A 22,717-nucleotide genomic window follows, 5' to 3' on the forward strand; every position below is an offset into this window, starting at 1 on the left:
ATTTGAATTAAACTTTTCATATTTAAAGATATATACTTCAGATCATACTGCTTTGGGATTTTAAAAACATCTCTACAGAGGCTGCGCTGTGGGATCACCTGTGCATAGTAATCTTTGAATTTTCTGCAGTGTTGTGATCTTTAATAGTGTAATGTATTAGACTGCTTCTAAACTGCTGTTTGGAAAGTAATGTAACCTTTCCTGGAAATGTCTGGATGGACTTAAAACTGAATAGCATGTGCCCACGACTATTTCCTCCTAGTTGGGAAGAAAGTGTTTTGCGGTGGGTGGGGTGGTGGGGGGGGGGTGGGTAGATCATTGAGTTAAAACTGTCATTGAGAGTGAGGAGAGGTTAGGCGAAATGTATTTATGTGGAGATGTAGGAGCATGGAATGCTTTGCCACAGGGAGTGGTTAAGGCAGAGACCAGCTCAGCATCATCTTTCATTCCTGTAATGGGACTCTGCATCCAATCTAGAGAGCACCTTTACTGACCATCTAGTTAAACACTAGCATGACCCCAGGACATAACAGTAAGGCTCCTTGTCATGTGTACTGGATTCCAGGATCTCTCATGTGCATTCTCCTATCTTTTTGGTAGGCAGATTGGAAAGCACTCTAGTGAGACAAGGCAACTGCAAGCCCACAAACTGATTTATTTTACATGAAATATATGAATGAACAGAATACAGCCTTTTAGTGAAATACATCTATTTCCTACCATTCGTCATAATATCAGAATAATTAAATGTGACACAGTCCATTATGGTCCCTGTACTAACTGGCCTTAGAAAGTGAGATGTGTACGTGTGTGTGTTTCACTTCCACATGCAAGCTACCCTAGACTGGCTGACTTCTCCAGAGAAAGATAGAGACAAAGACTGACTTCTGACCCCTCCCTCAGTGCTTTGGGTCAAGGATTGACTGAGCCACCAATCAAAGTTTCCACTTGTGAGTAGAATGGTAACAAGCAGCTGAGAGCATTGTACACAACAAAGGTCATAGACCTGGACAACACCCCTGCTATAGTACTGAAGACCTGTGAGGGCTGAAGTGATCGCAATCATCTTCAGCCAGAAGTACTGAGTGGATGGGTCCTTTTCTGCCTCCTCTTGAGATCTCCAGCATCACAGATGCCAGTCTTCAGCCAATTCAATTTATTCCGCATGATATCAAGAAATGGCTGAGTGCACTGGACAAAGCAAAAGCTACAGGACCCGACAACATCCAGGATGTAGTGCTGAGGAGCTGTGTTCCAGAACTAGCCACACCTCTAGCTAAGCTGTTCCAGTACAGTTACAACACTGGCATCCATTCGACAACATGGAAATTTGCCAAGGTATGTCATATCCACAAAAAGCAGGATAAATCCAACCTGGGCAATTACTGTCCTATTAGCCTACTCTCCATCATCAGCAAAATGATGGAAGGAGTCATCAACAATGCTATCAAGTGCCACTTGCTCACCAATGCTCAGTTTGGGTTCCACCAGGGCCACTTGGCTCCATTACAGCCTTGGTCCAAACATGGACAAAGAAGCCAAATTTCAGAGGTGAGAGGAGAGTGACTGCCCTTGATATCAAGGCAGCATTCGGCCGAGTGTGGCACCAAAGAGTTCTTGTAAAACTGTAGTCAGTGGGGATTGGGGGGGAACTCTTCAGTGCCTTGAGTTATACCTAGCACAAAGGAAGGTGGTTGTGGTTGTTGGAGGCCAGTCTTCTCTACCCCAGGACATCGCTGCAGGAGTTTCTCAGGGCAGCATCTTAGGCCCTGACTTCAGCTGGTTCATTAATGACCTTCCCTACATCAGGTCAGAATCTGTTCACCGATGATTATACAGTGTTCCGCTACATTCGCAATTCCTTTAGATAATGAAGCAGTCCATGCCTGCATGCAGCAAGACCTGGACAACTTCTAGGCTTGGGCTGATAAGTGGCAAGTGACATTCGTGCCACACAAGTGCCAGACAATCACCATCTCCAACAAGAGAGAGTCTAACCACCTCCCCATGACATTCACATGTCAGGAGTGTAATGGAATACTCTTTACTTGCCTGGATGGGGGCAGCTGTAACAACACTCAAGAAGCTTAACATCATCCAGGATAAAGCATTTGCTTGATTAGCACTTCATCCACTTCTCCACCATCAGCACACCATGCCTGCAGTGTGTACTATTCACAGGATGCACTGCAGCAACTCGCCAAGGCTTATTTGACAGCACTTCCCAAACCCACGATATCCACTGCCTAGAAAGACAAGGGCAGCAGGTGCATGGGAACACAGTCACCTCCAAGTTCCCCTCCCAAGTCACACACCATCTCGACTTGGACATATATCGCTGTTCCTTCATAGTCACTGAGTCAAAATCCTGGAACTCCTTACGTAACAGTACTGCGGGAGTATCTTCACCACATGGACAGCAGAGGTTCAAGAAGGCGGCTCACCACCACATTCTCGAGGGTGACTAGGGATGGGCAATAAATACTGGCCTTTCTAGCAATGCCCATATCCCGAGAATGAATAATAAAAAAAAAAGCTATCTGACCCCCTTGCCAAGCTGTGTCCAGCACAGCTATGACACTTGCATCAATCTGACAATGTGGAAGATTGCCTAGGTATGTCCTAGCCACAAAAAACAGGATAAATCTAATCAACCAATTACCTCATCAGTCTTCTCTCAATCATCGGTAAAGTGACAGAAGGAGTCCTCAATAGTGCCATCAAACAACATCTACTTACCGATAACCTACTCACCGATGCTTAGTTTGGGTTCCAGACCTCATCTGTGCCTTGATCCAGACATGAACACAAAGGCTGAATGTCAGAGGAGAGGTGAGAGTAGGTGCGCTCGATATCAAGGCATCATTCGACAGAATATGGCACCAAGGGCCCGTGGCCAAACTGAGCTCAATGGGGGTCAAAGGGAAAATCCTTTAGTGGCTGCAGTCATACCTGTTGCAAAGGAAGATGGTTGTGTCTGTTGGAGACCACATCATCACAGCCCTCAGACATTACTGTAGGAGTCCCTCAGGGAAGCAGCCTCAACCCAACCATCTTCATCTGCTTCATCAATGACCTTCCTCCTGTCATAGGTCAGAGGTAGAGCTGTTTACTGATGATTCTAGTGTTCAGCCCCATTCACAACTCCTCCGATAATGAAGCAGCCTACAGCAGGATCTGGCTAACATTCAAGCGTGGGCTGACAAGTGGCAGGTAACATTCACACCACCTATGTTTCCGTTTGAGTATCTTGAACAAGAGAAAGCCCAGCTATCTCCCCTTGAACTTCACTAGAATCACCATCAGCATGATTTAGATGAAGGGACCGAGTGTAATGTATCCAAGTTTGCTGATGATACAAAGCGAGTTGGGAAAGTAAGCTGTGAGAAGGACATAAAAAGTCTGCAAAGTGAGTGGGCAAGAAGGTGGCAGATGGAGTATAATGTGGGGAAATGTGAGGTTATTCACTTCGGTAGGAAGAATAGAAAAACAATTTTTTAAATGGTGAGAAACTATTAAATGTTCGTGTTGAGAGAGACTTGGGTGTTTTCATACGAGAAACACAAAAAGTTAGCGTGCAGGTACAGCAAGCAATTAGGAAAGCAAATGGAATGTTGGCATTTATTGCTAGGGGGTTGGAGCACAAAAGTAAGGAAGTCTTTCTACAATTGTACAGGGCTTTAGTGAGACCTCACCTGGAATACTGTGTACAGTTTTGGTCTCCTTATCCAAGGAGACGGTGCAGCGAAGGTTCACTAGAGTAATTCCTGAGATAAGGGTTGTTCTATGAGGCAAGGTTGAGTAGAATGGGCCTATACTCTGGAGTTTAGAAGAATGAGAAGTGATCTGATTGAAACATATAAGATTATGAGGGGACGTGACAGGGTAGATGCTGAGAGATTGTTTCCCATGGCGGGAGAGCCTGGAACTAGGGATATGGGCCAAAGGCAGGTATATGGAGTTAGATCACAGATCAGCCATGATCTTATCAAATGGCGGAGCGGGCTCGAGGGGCTGAATGGCCTACTCCTGTTCCTAAGTTCCTAGGGGGCATAGTTGCAGGATAAGGCATCGGCCATTTATGACTGAGATGAGGTGGAATTTCTTCACTCAGATGGTTGTGAATCTTTGGAATTCCGTACTCTTACCTACTCAGAGGGCTGTGGATGCTGAGTAATTGAATATATTCAAGGCTGAGATATAGATTTTTGGAATCTAAGGGAATCAAGGGATATGGGGATCAGGCAGGAAAGTGGAGTTGAGGTCGAAGATCAGCCATGATCTGATTGAATGGCGGAGCAGGCTCGAGGGGCCATGCAGCCTACTCCTGCTCCTGCTCCTATTTCTTTTGTTCTTATCACTCGAGTCCTTCACCATCAACATCTTGGGTGTCACCACTGACTAGAAACTGAACTGGACCAGCCATATCAGCCACTTAGCTACAGGAGCAGGGCAGGGGCTGGATACTCTGCAATGTGTGGCTCACCTTCAGAGTCTCTCCACCATCTACAAGGCTCAAGCCAGGAGTGTGATGGAATGCTCAACAGCACTCAAGCTCAACACAATTAATCACAGAGCAGTTTGCTTGATCAGCACCTTTGACACTGAATTCTATCTTCCTCTACCACCACTGGTGCACTGTGACTTCAGTATAAGAACATAAGAACAAGGAGCAGGAGTAGGCCAATCGGCCCCTCGCGCCTGCTCCGCCATTCAATAAGATCATGGCTGATCTGATCCTAACCTCAAATCTAAATTCATGTCCAATTTCCTGCCCGCTCCCCATAACCCCTAATTCCCTTTACTTCCAGGAAACTGTCTATTTCTGTTTTAAATTTATTTAATGATGTAGCTTCCACAGCTTCCTGGGGCAGCAAATTCCACAGACCTACTACCCTCTGAGTGAAGAAGTTTCTCCTCATCTCAGTTTTGAAAGAGCAGCCCCTTATTCTAAGGTTATGCCCCCTAGTTCTAGTTTCACCCATCCTTGGGAACATCCTTACCGCATCCACCCGATCAAGCCCCTTCACAATCTTATATGTTTCAATAAGATCGCCTCTCATTCTTCTGAACTCCAATGAGTAGAGTCCCAATCTACTCCTCATCCCCGGGATTAACCGAGTGAACCTTCTTTGTACTGCCTCGAGAGCAACTATGTCTTTTCTTAAGTATGGACACCAAAACTGTATGCAGTATTCCAGGTGCGGTCTCATCAATACCTTATATAACTGCAGCAATACCTCCCTGTTTTTATATTCTATCCCCCTAGCAATAAAAGCCAACATTCCGTTGGCCTTCTTGATCACCTGCTGCACCTGCAAACTAACTTTTTGATTTTTTTTGCACTAGGACCCCCAGATCCCTTTGTACTGCAGTACTTTCCAGTTTCTCGCCATTAAGATAATAACTTGCTCTCCGATTTTTCCTGCCAAAGTGCATAACCTCACATTTTCCAATATTGTATTGCATCTGCCAAATCTCCGCCCACTCACCCAGCCTGTCTATATCCCCTTGTAGGTTTTTTATGTCCTCCTCACTCTCCACTTTCCCTCCCATCTTTGTATCATCTGCAAACTTTGATATGTTACACTCGGTCCCCTCCTCCAAATCGTTAATATAGATTGTAAAGAGTTGGGGACCCAGCACCGACCCCTGCGGAACACTACTGGCTACAGGTTGCCAGTCCGAGAATGTACCATTTATCCCAACTCTCTGCTTCCTATTAGATAACCAATCCTCCACCCATGCCAGAATATTACCCCCAATCCAGTGATTCTTTATCTTGAGCAATAATCTTTTATGCGGCACCTTGTCGAATGTCTTCTGGAAGTCCAAATACACTACATCCACTGGTTCCCCTTTATCCACCCTGTACGTTATATCCTCAAAGAACTCGAGCAAATTTGTCAGACATGACTTCCCCTTTGTAAAGCCATGCTGACTTTGTCCTATTAAATTATGTTTATCCAAATGTTCTGCTACTGTCTCCTTAATAATAGACTCCAAAGTTTTACCCACCACAGATGTTAAGCTAACTGGTCTATAATTTCCAGCCTTCTGCCTACTACCCTTTTTAAATAAGGGTGTTACATTGGCAGTTTTCCAATCTGCCGGGACCTTTGCCGAGTCCAGAGAATTTTGGAAAATTATTACCAAAGCATCCACAATCCCTACTGCCACTTCCCTCAAGACCCGAGGATGTAAGCCATCAGGTCCAGGGGATTTATCCTACAAGGGGATATAGACAGGCTGAGTGAGTGGGCGGAGATTTGGAAAATGTGAGGTTATGCACTTTGGCAGGAAAAATCAGAGAGCAAGTTATTATCTTAATGGTGAGAAACTGGAACGTACTGCAGTACAAAGGGATCTGGGGGTCCTAGTGCAAGAAAATCAAAAGGTTAGTTTGCAGGTTAGTATGTGCAATCTACAGAATGCAATGCAGCAACTCAGCAAGGTTACTGTGACAACAACAACAACATGCATTTATATAGCGCCTTTAACATAGTAAAATGTCCCACGGCACTTCACAGGAGCGTTATCAAGCAAAATTTGACACCAAGCCACATAAGGAGATATTAGGACAAATGACCAAAAGCTTGGTCAAAGAAGTAGGTGTTGAGAAGCATCTTAAAGGAGGAGAGAGAGAAACTGAAATGTTTAGGGGGAGAAAATTCCTGAGCTTAGGGCCTAGGCAGCTGATGGTACAGCCGCCAATGGTGGAGCGACTAAAATCAGGGATGCGCAAGAGGCCAGAATTGGATGAGCACATAGGGTGGTGGGGCTGGAGGAGGTTACAGAGGTGAGGGTTTCATCAGCAGGTGAGCTGTGACAGTACCTCCCTCCCTGCAACCTCGACTACCAAGAAGGGCAAGATCAGGCTGTCATGTGAACAACATCACCTCAAACTTCCCCTCCAGGTCACATACCTTCCTAACAGACACATATCGCCATTCCTTTTTCACTGGGTCAATATCCTGGAGTTCCCTACCTAACACCATTGTGGGAGCCTTAAGGACCGCAGCAGTTCAAGGAGGACTACTGCCACCACCATCTCTGGTCGACAGGGATAGATAATAAATGTGGCCTTGCCAGCGTCATTCAGAGACTGAGAGCAATTTTTTAAAACATAGAAACATAGAAAATAGGAGCAAGAGTAGGCCATTCGGCCCTTTGGGCCTGCTCTGCCATTCAAAATGATCATGGCTGATCGTCTAACTCAGTACCGTGATCCCACTTTTTCCCCATATCCCTTGATCCCTTCAGCATTAAGAAACATATCTATCTCCTTCTTGAATACATCTAATGACTTGGCCTCCACTGCCTTCTGTGGTAGAGAATTCCACAGGTTCACCACCCTCTGAGTGAAGAAATTTCTCCTCATCTCTGTTCTAAATGGCATACCCCTTATTCTGAGACTCTGACCCCTGGTTCTGGACTCCCCAGCCATCGGGAACATCCTCCCTGCATCTAGTCTGTCTAGCCCTGTTAGAATTTTATATGTTTCGATGAGATCACCTCTCATTCTTCTAAACTCTCGTGAATATAGGCCTCGTCGACCCAATCTCTCCTCATACGTCAGTCCTGCCATCCCAGGAATCAGTCTGGTAAACCTTCATTGCACTCCCTCCATTGCAAGGACATCCTTCCTCTGATAAGGAGACCAAAAGTACACACAATACTCCAGATGTGGTCTCACCAAGGCCCTGTACAACTGCAGTAAGACATCCCTGTTCCTGTACTCAAATCCTCTTGCAATGAACGCCAACATACCATTCGCCTTCCTAACTGCTTGCTGCACCTGAATGCTCGCTTTCAGCGACTGGTTTACAAGGACACCCAAATCTCGTTGCACCTCCCCTTTTCCCAATCTATCGCCATTCAGATAATAATCTGTCTTTCTGTTTTTACAACCAAAGTGGATAACCTCACATTTATCCACGTTATACTGCATCTGCCATGTTCTTGCCCACTGACCCAACTTGTCTAAATCACATTGGAGCCTCTTTGCATTCTCCTCACAGCTCACATTCCACCCCAGCTTTGTGTCGTCTGCAAACTTGGAAACGTTACATTCCGTTCCCTCATCCAAATCATTGATCTATATTGTGAATAGCTGGGGCCCAAGCACTGATCCCTGCAGTACCCACTAATCACTGCCTGCCACCTGGAAAAAGACCCGTTTATTCCTACTCTCTGTTTCCTATCTGTCAACCAATTCTCAATCCATGCCAGTATATTCCCCCCAATCCCATGTGCTTTAATTTTGCACACTAACCTCTTGTGTGGGACCTTATCAAAAGCCTTCTGAAAATCCAAGTACACCACATCCACTAGTTCGCCCCTATCTATTCTACTAGTTACCTCCTCAAAAAACTCCAGTAGATTTGTTGAGCATGATTTCCCTTTCATAAACCCATGCTGACTTTGTCCAATCCCGTTAATACCCTCCAAGTGTTCTGTTATCACATCCTTTATAATAGACACTAGCATTTTCCTCACTACTGATGTTAGGCTAATTCGTCTGTAATTCCCTGTTTTTTCTCTCCCTCCTTTTTTAAATAGTGGGGTTACATTTGCCACCCTCCAATCTGTAGGAACTGTTCCAGAGTCTATAGAATTTAGGAAGATGACCACCAATGCCTCCACTATTTCCAGGACCACTTCCTTTAGTACTCTGGGATGTAGATTATCAGGCCCTGGGGATTTGTCAGCCTTTAGCCCATTAATTTCCCTAGCACTTTTTTTTTACTAATACTGATTTCCTTCAGTTCCTCCCTCTCACTAGACCCTTGGTTCCCTAACATTTCTGGGAGGTTATTTGTATCCTCCTTTTGTGAAGACAGAACCAAAGTATGTGTTTAATTGTTCTGCCATTTCTTTGTTCCCCATTATAATTTCCCCCACTTCTGTCTGTAAGGGACCTACATTTGTCTTCACTAATCTTTTTCTCTTGACATTTATAGAAGCTTTTACAGTCAGTTTTTATGTTCACTGCTAGTTTACTCTCATACTCTATTTTTCCCCTCTTAATCAATCTCTTTGTTCTCCTTTGCTGAATTCTAAACTGCTCCCAATCCTCAGGCTTGCCGCTTTTTCTGGCAATTTTATATGTCTCCTCTTTGGATCTAATACTATCCCTAATTTGTTTTGTAAGTCACGGTTGAGCCACCTTTCCTGTTTTATTTTTGTGCCAGACAGGAATTAATAATTGTTGCAATTCCTGCACACGTTCTTTAAATATTAGCCATTGCCTATCCACCGTCATCCCTTTTAGTAAAGTTCCCCAATCTATCCTAGCCAACTCACACCTCATACTTTTGTAATTTCCTTTATTTAGATTCAGGACCCTAGTTTCGGATTCGACTACTTCACTTTCCATCTTAATGAGGATTTCTATCAAGTTATGGTCGCTCTTCCCTAAGGGATCCTGCACAACAAGATTGTTAATTAATCCTTTCTCATTGCACAATACCCAGTCTAGGATCGCCTGTTCTCTAGTTGGTTCCTCAACGTATTGGTCTAGAAATCCATCACAAACACACTCCAGGAATTCCTCCCCCACAGTATTATCGCTAATTTGGTTTGACCAATCTATATGTAAATTAGTCATCCATGATTATAGTTGTACCCTTCTTGCATGCGTCTCTAATTTCCTGTTTAATGCCCTCCCCTACATCTCCACTGCTGTTTGGGGGCCGACAGACAACCCTCACCAACGTTTTCTGCCCCTTGGTGTTTCTTACCTCCACCCATACAGATTCCACATCGTGATATTCCGAGCCAATATCCTTCCTCAAAATTGACATGGCATAGAGGCACAGTATATTGGAGTGCCAAAATGTGGTACTGAGAGACACTGGTTTGAATCTCTGACTTAAGTTCCTAATCTTGATCATGAAGAGGAGAAAATGGAAGTCAAGTTATTGAGGCTAGTCACCTGCATCTTCTGGCCAGCTTTAATATAAGTATTGCCTGAATAGGAGTTGGAGGGTGACATACACTTACATTTTTTGAGTAAGAATGGTGTAGTGGTACCATGCGTTAGTACTCTAAATGCTCAGTTCTACGAAGCAGACTCAAGTTGCATTATGCTCAGCCGCTGACCTGAACTGCATTGAGCAGGTAGGTGTTGAGCAGAGACTTTAGTGTCTTAGCGGGGTAGTACAATTGGACAGAGAGCTGGGCTGAGTGGCTCCTAGTGGCTGGCTACAGGGAGGGGAGAGTTGCGCATAGAGAGCGACCTGTGAGCAGGGTGTATATGTGCCCTTTGGCGGCAGGTTCAGGCCAAAAGGGCAAAGAAACACAGGATTAGAGAGAAATGCACAAATACCTCCAAAAGGGTAAAGTTTAAAATGTGCATAATTGTGCTTTAGATACTCAGACATAAGTAGAAATTTGGGTGATTGGAATTTGAGAATAAAGTTGTCATCATGTATGTGAGGCATTGTCATGTATGGTACTGCAACTCACTTGTGGAACACACTCACCCACTCCTAGCCTTTACCCCACTATTCTCTCTTTTCCGAACTCTCTACCAGTCTTCTAATTACTTTTCTTTGGCTTTTGGTGTTCCGCCACCTCTCTCCAGTTCCTGGTCTTCATTCCCTAATTGTGTTTATGCGCAGCAAGTCAATGCAAAGGGTAGTCAGCATGCATTAAAATCACTCTTCCTGTATCCCAGGGAACCCCGATTGCTGATATGGCAACTCCCCAAAAAGCAGGAAATTTGATTTTAATGCATGCTACTTGATACATGTGCTATGCACTACTGCCACTCTGCACAAACACAGTTGGGGAGTGGCCGACCAGGAGAGAAGCAAACCAGAATTATCGAAGAAACAATTCTAGTAGGAGCTTAGTTGTTGAGAACATTCGCTCTTATGACCTTCACCTTGAGACCTCATCATAAAATTGCTTTTACTCTTTGAAATTCCACAATAACCTTCTGATGGGCTCAAACTAAGTTGTGTTTCATAAGATATTTATGGACGAGCGAGGCCGTTCTTAATACATCTATCCAGAACAGACCCCTCCACCACCTCCCTCCCTTCTTCGGCTGCATCTCATTTCTTAAATAAATCCATGGCTTACGGTTCCACCACTCTGCCTGGATGTCTATCCTATGTGTTGATCACTGACTGTGTTTAAAAAAAAAACTTCCTGCTATCAATCCTAAAATTACCTTTTACTAGTTTGAACCTGTGTACCTTTTGTCCTACTCCCACAGATTAATTTTAAAATTGTATTTTGGATTTGGATTAATGTTTTCCATAGTATTTATTGTCTAATAAAGTTCTAAGATCATCCCTCAGATGCCTCCATTCCAGGCTGATGAGCTCAAATCTCTTCAGTCTTTCCTCATAATGCCGACCTCTAACACTGCAATCAGCCTTGCGGCTTTTCTGTGCACTGCCTCCAGCACTTGAATATCTCCCTTATTTCTCTGTGAGGTCTGACCATAATTCCTTGTGGCATTCTATGGATGAAATAAACTTCTTGTTGCCCAAAAAAGAAACCAGAACTTTGTGTTGTGGTGAGAGCTTCCACCATGTTCTAGTTGAAGTTTGATCTGGTGCTGTTTGAAGTTAGGGCTCCTTCTGTTATCTACAGCTGTTTGAAGGGATTTTGCACTGGACAGTAGAAGTGATCACCTTGTGTGATAATAAAAAGAACAAATACCTGAGAAGACATCTTTTTGTTTCACCCTTCTTAAGGGGCTAATGGGGTCAATAGATCATGTGCTCTAAGTACAGAGAAAGGTTAGGGCAGGTTCTGAAAATTGCTTTGATCAGAGTAATAGTTTCCTTGTGTTCATGTGATCAAGTATAATTGTGCAATATTTCTGCTTGGAATATATGAACTGCAAAGCTTGATCCAGAAGTTGCATTGGTTAGATGCCAAATTTGAAATATTACAACTGAAAAGAACAAGGTTCACGTTATACCTCCTGAAAGAGAACCGAATAAGAATTTTATACAAAATTAACTGCGTCATTAGCTTATAAGTAGTTTTCTGTGGGAGGTATTTTACGAAGATCTGAATAAGTGGAGCTATTAATTTAAAAAAAAAAAGAAATCTGAGGCTTTTGAAGTACTTGGTTTACTTGGTACTAAGGGAATCAAGGGGTATGTGGATAAGGCAGGAAAGTGGAGTTGAGGTAGAAGATCAGCTATGATTTTATTGAATGGCAGAGCAGGCTAGCGGGGGCCGTATGGCCTACTCCTGCTTCTATTTCTTATGTTTGAACCAGGTTGGAACTGAGTTTATTCAAAATTCAGTTAAGCTTAAGCCATTCATTTGAAAATGGGTCATTTTTCTCTGCCGAGGTATTGCAATCGTGAAAGGAAATGCTCCTTTATACTATTATCCAGGTTTAAAATTAAATTTCACATGCACAAAACCACCATTGGCTTGATAAAATGTTTATATAAGAGACGCCCATTTAAAGGTGTCCAGATTCAAGGTCACAATTCTCTGCGCTTGTTTTACAATCTTACGCTTGCTATTTGGTGAGGTTTGATCCAAACTTAGGCCAACCAATTACCTAATGTAGAGGAGAAATCCGAAGACAGACCACAACATAAGAATCTTAATAAAAAATACTTTTGTAGTTAATTAGGTGCTTTCTCAAAGCATTCGGAATTGAACACTAAATTAAATACATTCTTGTTTCGACTTGTCACCTACCCCCCCCCCCTTTAGTTATCAAGTATGGGGGTGGGGCTTCCTTTAGCAATTATGTCATTTGAAAATTTCCTGTATCCGGATTGTGGCAGGAAGACTACAGTCCTGATGGATGTGGGAAAATATTCAACCCGAGAACTTGTTTTGAGTTAGTATTTGTACTTGGCAATTCAGTGATGTGTGAATTATTATTTGTATTGTAGCACTGCAGACTTCAAGTTACAAATCCATTTAGTTTGTAATTTTAACTTGTTAGCTTATTCTCAATTATATGCACCTTCTGCTGGAAAGTAGTCATAGAGTCATAGTTATACAGCACGGATCGAGGCCCTTCGGCCCATCGTGTCCGCGCCGGCCATCAGCCCTGTCTACTCTAATCCCATATTCCAGCATTTGGTCCGTAGCCTTGTATGCTATGGCATTTCAAGTGCTCATCCAAATGCTTCTTGAATGTTGAGGGTTCCTGCCTCCACAACCCTTTCAGGCAGTGAGTTCCAGACTCCAACCACCCTCTGGGTGAAAAAGTTCTTTCTCAAATCCCCTCTAAACCTCCCGCCTTTTACCTTGAATCTGTGTCCCCTTGTTATAGAACCCTCAACGAAGGGAAAAAGCTCCTTAGTATCCATCCTATCTGTGCCCCTCATAATTTTGTACACCTCAATCATGTCCCCCCTCAGCCTCCTCTGCTCCAAGGAAAACAAACCCAATCTTCCCAGTCTCTCTTCATAGCTGAAGCGCTCCAGCCCTGGTAACATCCTGGTGAATCTCCTCTGCACCCTCTCCAAAGCGATCACATCCTTCCTGTAGTGTGGCGACCAGAACTGCACACAGTACTCCAGCTGTGGCCTAACCAGTGTTTTATACAGCTCCATCATAACCTCCTTGCTCTTATATTCTATGCCTCGGCTAATAAAGGCAAGTATCCCATATGCCTTCTTTACCACCTTATCTACCTGTTCTACCGCCTTCAGGGATCTGTGAACTTGCACACCAAGATCCCTCTGACCCTCTGTCTTGCCTAGGGTCCTCCCATTCATTGTGTATTCCCTTGCCTTGTTAGTCCCTCCAAAGTGCATCACCTCGCACTTTTCTGGGTTAAATTCCATTTGCCACTGTTCCGCCCATCTGACCAACCCATCTATATCGTCCTGCAGACTGAGGCTATCCTCCTCGCTATTTACCACCCTACCAATTTTTGTATCATCAGCGAACTTACTGATCATACCTTTTACATTCATATCCAAGTCATTAATGTAGACCACAAACAGCAAGGGACCCAGCACCGATCCCTGTGGTACCCCACTTGCCACAGGCTTCTAGTAAACCAAGGCAACTTTTTTTTCTAACCTACAAGAATTTCTAGCAGTAAATTATGGCCCTATGCACTATATTCCTCTTGCGCCACACCAAGAAAATTTGTCATTTCTCATAAATAAACTATCCCTCCGATGAATTATACATCTGAAAGTTGGTAATGGACTTTCCTTGGTGAACAATGTACTGTAAGTTAAAAAGGAGGTGATCTGAGGCACAATAATTTGTTGAAAGTATTCCTGTGAAACTGAAATTTCAGCAAGTACTGCACTTAAGGTGGAACTGTTTCATTGTGGTTTATCAAATAGTAATGTGATCAACATTAATGGAAAGCAATCTGACCAGATTTGCTTATCATAGTAGGTACAGCACAGGAGGAAGCCATTCAGTCCATTATCCCTGTGGCGGCTGTTTTGAAACAGCTATCCAATTAGTCCCATTCCCCTGCTCTTTATAGCCCTGTAAATTTTTTCCCCTTCAAGTATTTATACAATTCCCTTTTTAAAGCTACTACTGAATCTGTTTCCACCACCCTTTCAGGCAGTGCATTCCAGATCATTACAACTTGCTGCATTTTTAAAAAAAAATGTTTCCTCATATTGCCTCTGGCTCTCTTGCTGATCACCTTAAATCTGTGTCCACTGGTTACCGACCCTTCTGCCACTGGAAACAGTTTTTCCTTATTTACTCTATCAAAACCACTCATGATTTTGAACACCTCTATCAAATCTCCCCAAAATCTTCTCTGTTCTAAGGAGAACAACCCCAGCATCTCCAATCTCTCCACAATTCTGAAGGCTCATATCCCTGGTACCATTCTAGTAAATCTCTTCTGCACCCTCTCTAAGGCCTTGATCTCCTTCAAAGATTTGTGTACATACAAATGTGTCTCTTCCTTCAATCCCTTTAAAATTGTACTATTTAGTTTACATTGTCTCTCCTCATTCTTCATACCCAAATGTATCACTTCACACTTCTCTGCATTAAATTTTATCTGCCATGTGTCTGCCCATTTCACCAGCATGACTGTCCTCCTGAAGTCTTTTACAACCCTCCACATTGTTTACTACATTTCCAAGTTTCATGTCATCTGCAAACTTTGAAATCATACCCTGTGTACCCAAGTCCAGGTCATTAATATATATATCAAAAAGAGCAGTGGTCGTAACAACTGACACCTGGGGATCGACGCTGCATACTTTCCTCCAGTCTGAAAAACAACCATTTTCTCTGCTTTCTGCCCCTTAGCCACGCTGCCACAGTCCCTTTAATCCCATGGGCTTTAATGTTGCTAACAAGTCTATTATGAGGCACTTTATAAAATGCCTTTTGAAAGTCCATGTACATATCAACTGCACTACCTTCATCAACCTTCTGTTGTGAATGTGGGCTTTCAAAAGGCATTTGATAAAGTACCTCATAATAGACTTGTTATTTCATCAAAGAACTCAATCATGTTAGCCAAACACGATTTTCCTTTAACAAATCCGTGTTGATTTTCATTTATTGGCCCTTTAAGTGCCGGTTAATTTTGTCCTGGATTATTATCTCCAAAAGTTTCCTCACCACCGACGTTGGGCTGACTGGCCTGTAATTGCCAGGTTTATCCCTCTCCCCTTTTTTGAACAGGGGTGTGAGGGTACAGTTTTTTTTTTAAAAGTGTGTTTTTTCTGCCTCACGTTCAAGATAGCCACTAATTAATTTACAGAATATTTGTGTTCACTTTGAGGATTTGGCCTTGACAAGGATTCATTGAAATAGAGATTGTTTCTTTGTATTGAAACTATTTGACTGGAATAGATTGTTATTTAGTAAACATGATGGTTCGTGAAAGAATTTGGAGTGAAATTGGTCTGCACCACTACCATGAAACGCGCTCATAGTGAATCGGCAGCTCGTTTTACACATGGGGCTACTTTACATGGCCAACTGTTTAATCTAGGGGACTGTTGATGCAATTTTTACTATGTGGAGTATAACATTTGCTGATAGAAAAAGTGGGAAAAATGGCAATTTTTAAATCCAAGAATAGTAAGCTGAACTTTTTTGAACTTTGCTGTTAATGAGAAACAAAGCTCGTCTTTACTAGGACCATGGCCCTGATGCTTTCTTGAAGGCACAACACTTTCGCATGGATTTTCTTGGTTACAGCATTCAACACGTATAGAATCATAGAAGTTTACAACATGGAAACAGGCCCTTCGGCCCAACATGTCCATGTCGCCCAGTTTATACCACTAAGCTAGTCCCAATTGCCTGCACTTGGCCCATATCCCTCTATACCCCTCTTACCCATGTAACTGTCCAAATGCTTTTTAAAAGACAAAATTGTACCCGCCTCTACTGCTGCCTCTGGCAGACACTCACCACCCTTTGAGTGAAAAAATTGCCCCTCTGGACCCTTTTGTATCTCTCCCCTCTCACCTTAAATCTATGCCCCCTCGTTATAGACTCCCCTACCTTTGGGAAAAGATTTTGACTATCTACCTTATCTATGCCCCTCATTATTTTATAGACTTCTATAAGATCACCCCTAAACCTCCTACTCTCCAGGGAAAAAAGTCTCAGTCTATCCAACCTCTCTCTGGTATAGCAAGAAAATTCCCTTGACACCAACGCACCCACTATAAGCGGTGGAGACAGTAGTAGGAAACATTCATGTGTTCATCGTAACTTTTCACTGAATGCTATGATGGAGAATTAACATAGTAGAGGAATGAACTTTGGGCTGGATGGCCTTTTCCTACCCTGATTTTTTTTTAAGGTTCATAGTTGTTCTAGACTAATAAAATGAAGTTATTTATCACCAGGCCTCAGACTGCCCCTCTGGCAGCGCCCACCAGAATGAGTGAGTATTTTTTCAGTACTAAGTGGAATTTTACTTGGAGCTGGTGTTCTTGGGCGCACCGCCTTTGTCCCTTTCGACATAGCGTGCTTGGTCAACTCCCCGAGCAGCAGCAGACGCACAGTGGCCTGGATCTCCCGGGAGTTGATGGTGTGGCACTTGTAATGGGCCAGGCGGGAAGCGTCACCCGCGATGTGCTCGAAAGCATCATTCACATTGGCATTCATGATGCTCATGCCCTTGGAGGAGATGCAGATGTCAGGGTGAACCTGCTTCATCAAAATGTAGATGGAGTAATTCTCCTTCCTTTGCTTTCTCCACTTCTAGTTGCCCTTCGCTGGCGCTTTATTCAAGGTTTTCTTGGCGGACTTGGATTGATTCTCCTGCTGACCTGTTTTTGCGAAGTTCACCTTGCAGGAAAACTGGCCTTCACCCGGCACCTCTGCATAATAACACAAGTAGCTTGCTGTGTAAATAGGGAGCACAAATCATCAATCTGCAGTTTGCCTCTTGGTTTGATGGAATTCCAACACGCTCCACCTCACAACAGTGAAGCTTTTCACCATTACAGTTTAAAAATGGACAGTAGTTTTGGAACTATAACCTTTGAAGCCTTGTATGGTATATTTCACTAATTTTTTTTATTTGTTCATGGGATGTGGGCGTCGCTGGCGAGGCTAGCATTTATTGTCCATCCCTAATTGCCCTTGAGATGGTGGTGGTGAGCCGCCACCTTGAACCGCTGTAGTCCGTGTGGTGAAGGTTCTCCCACAGTACTATTAGGAAGGGAGTTCCAGGATTTTGACCCAGCGATGATGAAGGAATGGAGATATATTTCCAAGTCGGGATGGTGTATGACTTGGAGGGGAATGTGCTGGTGGTGTTGTTCCCATGTGCCTGCTGCCCTTGTCCTTCTAGGTGGTAGAAGTCATGGGTTTGGGAGGTGCTGTCGAAGAAGCCTTGGCGAGTTGCTGCAGTGCATCTTGTAGATGGTACACACTGCAGCCACAGTGCGCCGGTGGTGAAGGGAGTGAATGTTTGTGGTGGATGGGGTGCCAATCAAGCAGGCTGCTTTGTCTTTCATTTCTTAAGACATTCAAAGCTTGAATGTCTTAAGAAATGTACATGCCATGATGGCTCCTTTTTTAAGAACATTAAAGCGACTACAGATAAAGTTAGATTATTGTGACAATCACATGCTTGATTCGTATTTTGCTAATTTTACACTGAGTCTTATATTGGTTCTAATTTCCTGAAAACTGCTTTTGAATATTCAGTGCAGTACAGTTTTTAATTTTGTAGTTATGTTTTTGCTGAAGGTGAAGTGTATTTGTGCTGGTGAATGGAGCACTTTTCCACTTTGTTAACAGCAAGCGCTGTTAGGTGAGGAATAACGCAGCTAGTAGCAAAGTATAACCACTTCTGCCCCAATGTGTGCCTTAACTCCAATCTTGGAAGGGCACCCACTGCACCTATATGAATTTTTCCTGTTGCTTATACAAACCAACCTCTTTGACACTGACAGGTTTGTGCTTACAGCTGCTTGTTGGAACCCATTTGAGACTGTGTAACTCATTTCATAAGGACCTTTGCAGCCAGCAGAGAGGAGACTCACAATGTTAGTTGGGGCAGGTTTAGAACCCAGCCTCATGAGTTGAAAGGACAGTGTGCTATCTCATTGCACAACCCAAGGTTCCTTACAATGATTGAAGCATTTGTTATCTAAATAAAAGGGCCTGTCGGAGAGTAATCTCTATGTTCAATGTTACCTTGTTCCTGCTTTGCTAAAGTTATTTTATAAACATTATACTCGTAAAAATGGTTAAAATGTTAGTGGATTGTTGGGTCTCCTGACATTATTCAGATTTATAGAAGACATCACTTTTTTAAAGAATTTGAACTTCAGGTCTGTTTATAAATTTCTGAAAGCTGCACAATTTGTTCCAGCTCCTTTTTATACACAAAGCTGAAGTACTAATTATGCATTTTTCTTCTTTCTCCCCCCCACCCCCCTCAAACCCTAAGGTGAAACGTGGAATCCATTGAAACTACACTATCAATTACGAAATGTCCGTGAACGATTGGCTAAAAACCTGGTGGAGAAAGGTGTACTGACTACAGAGAAACAGAACTTCCTGCTGTTCGACATGACAACTCATCCCCTCACCAACAACGTCATCAAGCAGCGCCTCATCAAAAAAGTGCAGGAAGCGGTGCTGGATAAGTGGGTGAATGACCCTCACCGGATGGACAAGCGTTTGCTCGCCCTCATTTACTTAGCCCATGCCTCGGATGTACTGGAAAATGCTTTTGCCCCGCTCTTGGATGAACATTATGACTTGGCCATGAAAAGAGTACGACAGCTGCTAGACTTGGATCCTGAAGTTGAATCTATGAAGCCTAATACAAATGAATTGCTTTGGGCTGTAGTGGCAGCCTTTACTAAGTAAAAATTTATTGAATTATATGAAGTTTATTCTTTTTCCTGTTTTTTTTTCCCCCCTCCAGTTGTTCTTCGTGTCCTCCTTAAACTGTTCCTTTTTTCCATGAAATTTATCCTTTCCTTTCAAAGCTGCTAAAGGCTTTGCTTCCAATTAATCCAGAAAGATTGATTCATAAATGGCCTTTGAAACATTGTATTTAGTACAGTCAGAGATACGGTATACTTTTGTGGCCTGTCCAGTTTTACCCTCTGGTTCATTTAAGTGATGGTGTCAAAAGAAAATCAATTGCAGTCTATTCCTGATAAATTCATAACCAGTCTGCCATGATATTTTATGTCTGTCAGCATTTTTATGTAATAGCAGTAAAAGGGGATGGTGGGTTTTATACTTGGATAAAGTATGAATTTATCTGGACTTTAAACTGCATTGCCACTTGGAATGACCATCATATGCAGTTGCTTTAAAAAAAAAAGATTCAAGTGCTGCAGTGTAAAACACTAAAGATCTGCCTTTTTACTGAAGTATTTTCTGCTACAGATTAAAATGATGTCAATCTTCTTATAAAGATGATATGTAAGAGAACGTGTGTAGTGTTTTGTTCCCCCTTTTTAAAGCGAGTTACTTAAATTTAGGGGGTCCACGCACACTACATTTTAGAAGTTTAAGTGAAGCTTTGCAGTATTACATTATTGTTTGTGTGTGGCATCAACTGTAAAATGCCACCAGAAATGATATTTTCATTCCAGTAAAAATAAGTATTCATTGTGATGACAGCAGTGAAACTATTGATCTATTATGACATTACTGCTCACAATGGACATTTGAAAAATTGGTGTGCACATGTAAATTAATAAAATCATAAAACAAAATAAAACACATATAATAAATCTTAAAAATGCATTGTCAGGAAGTGACACCGTCTTCTGGTTCATGTCTGAAAGGAACATGGGAAAATATTTACATAGTCACAATTTGGTTGTGCTTTCTCACTTGGATCTCCTCCACTTGGACTAGATTGTGAGTGTGTATTTTCTCCCCCTTTTCAATCCTGCACCTGTAATGGAACAGAAGAATAACAGTCTCTTTAAAGTCTGAAGATTTCTGTTGGTTTTCGTAAGTTTATATGTTTTTTGTTACATATATACTTTTTTGTAAGGCATCTCTGTTTTTAAATTATTACATCAACTTAGTTGGCAGAGGAGGCCTTCTAAAAGTGGTCCATCAATTCTCAATTTTAAATGGAAGCAATTCTGGGATAGCCAACATTCCAGTATATTATGTATATAGTTCGACTTGTATATTTACCTACCCCATCCTAGTTTTTTGCAAGACACAATGAATTCGACACCTGGCCTCATCTGTGCTTAGCCACTAACATATGGTGGAAAGGGGCTTCTTCTGTAAAGCATGTGCAAAACTCTTGTATGTGATTTTGATGTATGTGGAAAAGTACCTTGCAAGTACTTTGACCTATGCATAGCCTTTTATTATGTTATTCAATGTACAGTACAAGTTGGTTCTATGTCATTGTAAAGAATATATTTCATGTCAAAGAACGTTTGTGACCGATAGCAAGCTGAGTGCAATTTTTTCATTTCTCTGTTCTTTGTACACTGAAAAAAGGATGTGAAATCACAAGTTTTGTTTTCTGCAAATATAGTTAATTTTTAATTAATACCAACTTTGGAAATGTCCTTTTATAGGCATGGCATGTGGATTGTTTGTAGCAATGACAGCCACTGTAATTAAGGGTATTTCTTTGTGGGATAGGAAATATTCCAATTATGGCACAGATTTTATTAGTTTTACATATAACTTGATTTAGCATATCATCTTGTGAAATTATTGGCTTTTTTTAACCTGTGAGCTCTTTCCACTGCTTGCTTCACTGCAGCTGGTTTCACCATATGTATATATAACAAGGAGATGATTAGACATACAGTGATTCAAGATATACTGCATACTAATGATGGGGCTTACAGGTGTTTGTGAATTATTTTTGTTTAAATATTCAAAGCAAAAATACTAGATGGTGTAGAACTGTAGACTTGAAATTAAAGGGATCCCTGATCTGTATACTAGCTTTTTACCTTTTCAGTTAATAAACTATGATTTTGAAAGTGCCTGAAATAGAGCACATCATTTATGCATTTATTCATCCTCATAAGCAATATTTATAGAGATGGGTATTGTTTTGACGTGTCACACAAGAAGGCATTATGCAAAAGTATAAGCTCTGATTGAATCCTAGATCTCCATGCTAGAGACCCAAGTTTAAAGTGGGTTTGAATTCCACCATTCTCCATGAGCATGTTATGCTGGTATCCCCTGACATAGTGGAATACTCCATGTATACAAGGAGAAACTGATGAGGAAGAAGCCTGTCTGCCTCCCGTTGGCTCATTATGGCACAGCAATGATGACTGTGGAGAATGCAGTGGCCCAAACGGTCCTAACTTGGGACTTCAGACAAGGAGATGTGATTTTTAAAAAAAAAAATACAGAATAACAGCATTTATATCTATCATTTTTAGAATATGCTTTCTGTCGTACATTGTGGTCATATTCTGATTCATCTGAAATATGACTACTTCCCTCAAAATCAGCTTCTAATTTCTGTAAGCATTTGAGTTGATCTTATTTAAATTTAACTGTATTTCCATGCTTGTTTTTTAATTTCTATTCCATAACTTATCATTCATGCTGCCAGAAAGGAAGTTACAACCTTCGCAGTAACAAAAGAAACCTGTTTTTGAAGTGTGGTGTGTAAAATGTTTTCCTGTGAACTACTTCAACCAGACAATGCAAGTTCCAACTTTTTTACTTTTTAAATCATGATGCTATTAAATTCTGTGCACAGACTTCCTGCCAACTGACTAGCATGGGGTTATGTTTAAAAAAAGATGCAAAATACCTACAATAATCTTGAGTGAGTTGTAATCCACAGATGCTTTCATTATGGAGTTCTTAATTTAGTTTTGGTATTTTGGGTTGAGGTTACATTATTTACCAGTTTTGTGTGGGTTATAATAAGCCTAACTCGATTGTACTTTTAATGAAGTTGTGTTTAAAAACTAGATTAAATGCTATGAGTGTGGTTATGATTTTCAAAAAAAGTCAATGTTCTATCATAGGACTGCTCCCTTCACTTTTTTTTTAAAAGAATCTATTTTTGTATTGCGTAGCAATAGCTGCATCATGTATGTGGTCAGGGAGAAACCCAAGCAAAACTACAAATTTCATAAATAAAATCAACCGATGAGGAAGCACTACAAAGCCAACAAATTAAAATTGCTCAAAACATTTATCAGTGATTTCTGCTGCTACCTCTATTTCTCAATGCCCCTAGCATCTAGTCCTTAAAAAAAAAAACATTTCTAACATAAATGCAATATAAGAAAAAAACACTAAAGTTTGATTGTGTTGTGAA

The 22,717-nt window shown here is 41.9% G+C and overlaps 1 protein-coding gene across 1 annotated transcript in view; it reads left to right on the forward strand.

Annotated features, from left to right (window-relative positions):
* The window catches only part of golph3a (golgi phosphoprotein 3a), an 88,903-nt gene extending 67,493 nt beyond the window's left edge, over positions 1-21,410 (forward strand). The window contains exon 4 of the mRNA XM_067984859.1: positions 18,869-21,410. Within this exon, the coding sequence (XP_067840960.1) occupies positions 18,869-19,293 (425 nt within the window). The 3' untranslated portion in view covers positions 19,294-21,410. The remainder of the gene's footprint in view (positions 1-18,868) is intronic.
* The last annotated feature ends 1,307 nt before the right edge of the window (positions 21,411-22,717 follow it).

This window comes from Heptranchias perlo, chromosome 1, assembly GCF_035084215.1.
Source record: "Heptranchias perlo isolate sHepPer1 chromosome 1, sHepPer1.hap1, whole genome shotgun sequence".
Taxonomy (NCBI): domain Eukaryota; kingdom Metazoa; phylum Chordata; class Chondrichthyes; order Hexanchiformes; family Hexanchidae; genus Heptranchias; species Heptranchias perlo.